Source organism: Cucumis melo, chromosome 1 (genome assembly GCF_025177605.1).
Source record: "Cucumis melo cultivar AY chromosome 1, USDA_Cmelo_AY_1.0, whole genome shotgun sequence".
Lineage (NCBI taxonomy): Eukaryota > Viridiplantae > Streptophyta > Magnoliopsida > Cucurbitales > Cucurbitaceae > Cucumis > Cucumis melo.
In genome coordinates, this window is record NC_066857.1 from 20,023,503 (window position 1) to 20,029,502 (window position 6,000).

At 36.2% G+C, this 6,000-nt stretch overlaps 1 protein-coding gene across 3 annotated transcripts in view; it reads right to left on the minus strand.

The window, feature by feature from the left end:
* The window catches only part of LOC103489776 (nuclear-pore anchor-like), a 66,388-nt gene extending 62,647 nt beyond the window's left edge, over window positions 1-3,741 (minus strand). For 2 of the 3 annotated variants that reach the window (XM_051085568.1, XM_051085540.1), the window contains exons 1-6: window positions 3,253-3,740; window positions 2,977-3,123; window positions 2,770-2,868; window positions 2,167-2,295; window positions 1,981-2,073; window positions 1,822-1,887 (exon numbers count right to left, since the gene is read on the minus strand). In XM_051085568.1, the coding sequence (XP_050941525.1) occupies window positions 1,822-1,887; window positions 1,981-2,073; window positions 2,167-2,295; window positions 2,770-2,868; window positions 2,977-3,123; window positions 3,253-3,561 (843 nt within the window). In that variant the 5' untranslated portion in view covers window positions 3,562-3,740. Of the gene's footprint in view, window positions 1-1,821; window positions 1,888-1,980; window positions 2,074-2,166; window positions 2,296-2,769; window positions 2,869-2,976; window positions 3,124-3,252 lie in introns of all 3 variants that reach the window. The other variant, XM_051085592.1, reaches the window with a different exon arrangement.
* Between the last annotated feature and the right edge of the window lie 2,259 nt (window positions 3,742-6,000).

The following is a 6,000-nucleotide window of genomic DNA, read 5'->3' on the forward strand; positions in this document are numbered from 1 at the left end:
CTATGTTCGTTAGTTAAACATTTTATAACTAATTTCTTCTACAAATAGAAGTCCGCTCTCATTTTCAAAGAGAGATTCAATGATTAAAAATTAGATTTCTCAGTGCTATACCAAATTGGTATCAGCACTTCCAAGATTCCTCAAACTAAATGGCCAACCAACGGGCTGCCATTCTGATAGTGGAGGAGTGGCACGCTCAAGTACAAGTGGCAGATGATAGTCCCGTCCTCTCTCCAAGAACTTCTTCAAGACACTTGTCTGTTGAAGCTTCATCAAAGAAAATCCTAGAAACACTGAATGTTGTAGTTCAGAGGTTGGACTTGATGAATCCTCCTCAACATAATGTCCAGCGTTCAATCAATGGTGGGGAAGATGAGGAGGGCATGGTTTTGGACAGCCAAGATTGGGTCAAAATCAGCAAGAAAGAAGGCAAGGTGATGTGGCCACTAGAGACAGTGCCAAGAACCTTGGATGAATTTTCAAGAAGGAATTCAAGAATTCCAAGATTGGAGTTCTTCGAGTGAGGAGGATCAAAGCGATGAATTTGATGGATATAGGAGATGAAGACGACGTGGCTATTTTGAAGAGAGAAGAGAACCTTAAGAGTTCAAAATGAAGATTGACTTGCCAAGTTAAGATGGGAGGCACAAAGTTGAATCCTTCTTGGATTGGATTAGAAACATGGAAAAAACTTCTTCAATTACATGAACACTTCCGAGCACAAAAAGGTGCATCTAGTAACTTTAAAATTAAAAGGTGGTGCATTGGCATGGAGGGACCAATTGGAAGTTAATCGGCAAAGGCAAGTAAAGAGGCTGATTCAATCTGGGAGAACATGAAGAAGTTGATGAAAGAACGATTTCTACTGCCAAACTATGAGCAAACATTGTATAATCAGTATCAAAATCTTAGACAATGGGTAAAAACAGTGACTGATTACATTGAAGAATCCCACCGGTTGGGTGCAAGAACAAACTCGATGAAGAGTGAGCAACGTTTAATATCAAGATTTGTGGGAGCCCTACACATGGATATCAAGGAAAAGGTAAGACTTCAACCCTTTAGTTGGCTTTCTGAAGCAAGTTCATTTGCTGAAACAGTGGAAGAAATGAATGAAATATGATCCACAAAAGCAACAAGAAAAGGGACGTGGGAAACTTCCTTGAACAAGGCATATGCACCGAATACTACTACAAACCAGCCACCGGCAGCAAAAGAAAAGGATCAAAAGAAAGCTGAAGAAAGAAGTGAAAAGAAAGAAGATCTTGATCCCAAAAAGAAGGCTCGAAACCCATACAAGTGACCTCCCTTGGAAAGTGTCTTTGGTGGAGTTGGAGTGTGAGTCCTCTCATCAAGGAAAAAAAAAGAAGAGTGTGAGTCTCCTTAGTTTTTTTCAATGTGGGATTCTCAACATCTCAACATGCTCCTCAAGTTGGTGTCTCTCTTGGGTTCACCAATCTTGGTCGGATCTCATTTTTTTTATTGGACCAAATACCTATTTGACTCAATGGGCTCTAATACCAACTTAAATTTGAGAGTTAAATTGTTTTTTCCTTATTATTAAATATATATAATGTTGGTCTTCGTATATAGGAGAAAGACCTTTTACAAAAGAGGAAAGAATAAAAGCCATAAATGATAAATATCTGAACAATAATATGTATATATAAACATAGAAATTACAACAGTCTTCTATTGTGTACTTTCCTATTGTGTACTTTGAGCATTAGTTTCATTTCATTATTTCAATAACAATGCTAGTTTCCATTTCAAATAAGTAAATAAATAACGTCAAACAAAATGTTCTAGAAAACTACTTACTGTAGATATTTCAGCAGAAAGACGTTCCTCATTTTCTGCAGCCATTCTTCTTGACGAACACAATTCCTGGACAAGTAATAATTAGCTAGCATTCAACAATAGTAAAGAACATGGAGGAACTTCGACTTCTTGAGCACAAAATAGAACAACATATAACACCTCCTGTGCAGATGCTAGCTTCATCTCAAGTTCTTTCACACCATCCTTGTTCCATTTTAAGGAGCTAGAGCATTCATCCAACTGTCTCTCAACCTAAAATCAATGAAGTACCAGTGAACAGCCAGATGCATTGACAACAGTAAATTTTGTAATACATGGAATGTAATCTCCTGTAAAGCCCCATACATCTCTAAGTTTTGCAGACAGTTCAGCCTCGGTATCAGAATGAAGCCTACGCAGCTCAACGACACTGCCTACTTTAGCAGTTAATTCATCATTAAGCCACACGTTATGCCTCTCAATCAGTTCTTTCTCCTGCACAAAATAAAGGAGTTTTTTCTTTAGAATAAAGGAATAAATATGAACGATTTTTTATAGGAAATATGTAAGAATCAAAACACAGAATTAAGGCCAAATTACAAGTTTAGTCTACTTTCGTCTATTCCTAAACTTTCGAAAATGCCTAATAGGTCCCTGAAAAATCAATTTTGTGCTCAGCAAGTCCTTGACGAATTAAAAATTTTTAAAAACTGCCCTATCAAACAAACATCAAAGCAGACAATAATTCCAAGAAGCTGCTGAAATGATACCCAAGGGGGATCGCTTTAAGCCCTTGGATAGGAGGGTATGAAAGATGGAGGGTGACAACAAAGCCCCATACCTGGAAGGAAGTTCGTTTTTCAACTTCTAAATTCTTGATCACACATAGAGATAGCTCATCAATTATAAAATCCAAATGTCTGAAGTGAATCGGTTTCTTAACAAAGACAATAGTGAGGAAGTGGTCACCTGTGTAAGGCGAGCGAATTCAGCCCGGGAACGCACCAACTCCATGTCGACCTCGCTTATACGGGCTTCTCTTTGAGCAGCTGTCTCGGACAAATTGACCTCCAAAACGATCAGAACGAAACATTTTTAGTAGGAAAGCACAAATTGTAATTATTACCACATCTTTCATTACAAGGATGGGAAGTCGGAGTAGTGAAAGGAACTTACAATCTTGTCAAGATAACTCTTTATAGTGGAATCTTTTTCACTAATTTCTAAGTCCTTATGCTCGATAAGCTTCATTAACTGTCTTTTTGATTTATGCAGTTCAGATAACTCTGTATTTAACCTCTCTATCTCACCATCCTTCCCAATCTGTAAGCACCAAAGAAGCCAATGCTTAAAATATTTAATATTAACGAAAGGAGGTGTAAATGGAGGGATTCATTACATGTGCGTAAACGAAATGAATGAAAGAGAGAAAAAAGGAAATAGCATTCTTACGGAAAGTAAATTGAGTTGGTGTTTTTGGGACTTGACTTCCGCAAGCTCGGAGAGCCTGAGTTCGAGGGTCGTTTGAAGCTGTGCATTCTGAGACTGGAGGTCAGAGAACTCAGCTGAAAGAGAGAGGAACTTCTGGTCAAGAAGAGAACAAGTTTGCTCCGCAGTGATTGAAGCAGCATCAGCTTGGGCTCTGACGGTCTCGAGCTCGCTGCGGAGACCTTGGATGAAGACATCGGCCTTCTCGGCCAGAAAAGCAGCGTCGTCGGAGTGACGAGAGAACTCCTCGTCGGAGATGAATAAATGGGCCATTTTAGCTGGATTTGCGGTACAAAATGCCCGGCGCAGATCAACTGCGGGCTAATATACCACGGAGAGAAGGTATGAATGGTTTTCTGGAGGGAGTTGGAAAGGAAAGAAGCGGAAAAGGTAATATGAGAGGGGAATGCTTCTGTCTCACATAACCCGAATTTTCATAAATGTGTAACTTTTCACCTTTCTATTTGGGGGGAAAGGTTCTTAACCCTAATCATGGCTGGATGAATTTTAACTTTTTAACTTCTAATTTGCTGTGTCAAGAAATGAAAAACTACAATTTTGTAGAATGTTTCTATTTTAATCCTAATCCTCCGTGGCTATTTGAAAAACTGTGATTTCAATTCATGTTAGGCTATTTTACGTTAGTCCATTTACTTGCTGAAATCACTTAAATCACTTGAAAACGAAAAGAAGAACGGTCAAAAACAAGTTCAAGCACAAAACCGAGAAATTTGGCAAACAGCCACGTGGTTGGGAGTTTTTAAAACTAATTCCACTTTTTTCTCTTATTTTCCCTTGTATAAAATAAAATCCCTCATATTTTTTGGGAGGGAGAGAAGAAATTCAAAAAAAAAAAAAACTCTCTTTCTCGTTTAATTCTTGTAGTAAATTCTTCAAACTCGATTATTAAATAAATGGATTCTTTTCTCAACATTTTTTCAAGAATTACCATGTTTTCTTTGAGAATTAAATTCCTTTTTATATCTTTTCAATTTTTTATTTGATTGCTCGTTTTCCTTTTTATATCTTTTGAAATTTCAATGAAACAAATAAGTTTTCCCCATCAATTTTTCATTGAAATTTCTTTACAAATTCTTAAAGTACTGAACTTAAATTTTGATTTGCAATGGTTTGTTATGTTGAATTAATTGTTGAGATTATCTTTAATTTTCTACTAATTGATTCTTGCATAACAAGTTTGAAATGGGCATTAATTTTGCTAATGGTAGTGGCTATCCCCTCCTTAGCAAATCTTGAATAGGATAAATTTTGTCTCGTTTGGACATGCTTTGGTCTGCCTCGTTTGAACATGCTTTGGTTGCTGAGATTAATCATATTTTAATAGAGATTTGGCTACTTTCTTTTTGCAAAAATTCCATTCTTGTAAATTCAAGAAAAGATTAATTAATCTTCTTTCTTTTTCAATGGTAAGAAATATGGTAATTACCCAAGAAAAAGTCGTTCTACTAAACTTGAAAGAAAAACTTTACTTGAATTACTTGTTGTCACTAGTCATTCCTTAATACTCGTTCTTTACTATAGTTCAAAAATTACTTCCACAACCCCCCCCTTTTTGTATTTCATATTTTCTTTTAGATCTTGAAGCTACTAATCGACCTTGTTTGTGAGTCTTGAAGTTTTGAATCTTAAGTGCTCTCTAGGGTTTGACACCCTTCTTCCCCATACTACTCTCAATTTTCACAAAGGTAAGAAGGGTTAAAAAGATAACTTTGAAAGGTAATTGAGGTAATCTCTAACCCTCATATTTCATCTAGTCTTTCTCTATTCTTGTATTCTTTTATTTTATACTAGGAATAAATTCTTGTTTTGCATACTTACATCCATAACAACCTATCATTTTGATAACGACTTACCTTAAATTACATCCTTTCAGTTCATGCATTTCAAATAAATTTCATTTGTTTGGTACTTGTAAATAGAATGAATTTAAAATCTGAAATGATTTCAATTCTCGTTTTACTTTAAATACTTTCCCGACTAAAATGTTTAGATTTTACCGGATTTCATCAAATTTAAAACTAAATTACTTAATTAACCTTTGTCAAATTCTCATTTTCGATTAAAAGTCGGATCCTTTTGCGAGCAATACAGAATTGATAACACTCCTCCTTCCAGAAAAAAAAAAGATTCGTTCTAAGAAAGTCTTTAGAAGGAGTAAAACGAGTGAATCACATGGGTACTTTAATCGCAAAAGAAAGTACCATGGCAAAAGTAAGAACAAGCGAAAATTTTCTAAAAAAATACCACATGTTTCAAATGCAATAAGAAGGGTCATTATGCCAATAGATGCCCCGTTGTCAAGAAAATTAACTTAATGGAGATTGATGAAGATGAAAAACAATCTCTGTTGAAGGTTGTCAAAGCTGAAGAATTATCTTCAGAAGAAGAGGAATCCTCCTCCGAAAAGGAAGAAGATCTTCTCAATGTCCTCCTTAAAGAGTCTCCAGAGGAACCTTCGTTGTCAGAAAATGAAGCAGACAGCGAAGAGGCGATTCCCTGTTTTGGCTGCATTAATGTTCTCACATTCACCCAGAAGGGTCTCTTAGACATCATCGAAGAAGTCGATGATGAAGCAATTAGAAAAAAGATACTTTTGAAACTTCGAGAGGACTTAGAGACTCCTGATCAAAAGTTCAAAGATCCGATGAATTTCAGCTTTCAGACTTTGATGAATCTTTTGTCAAAAGAACA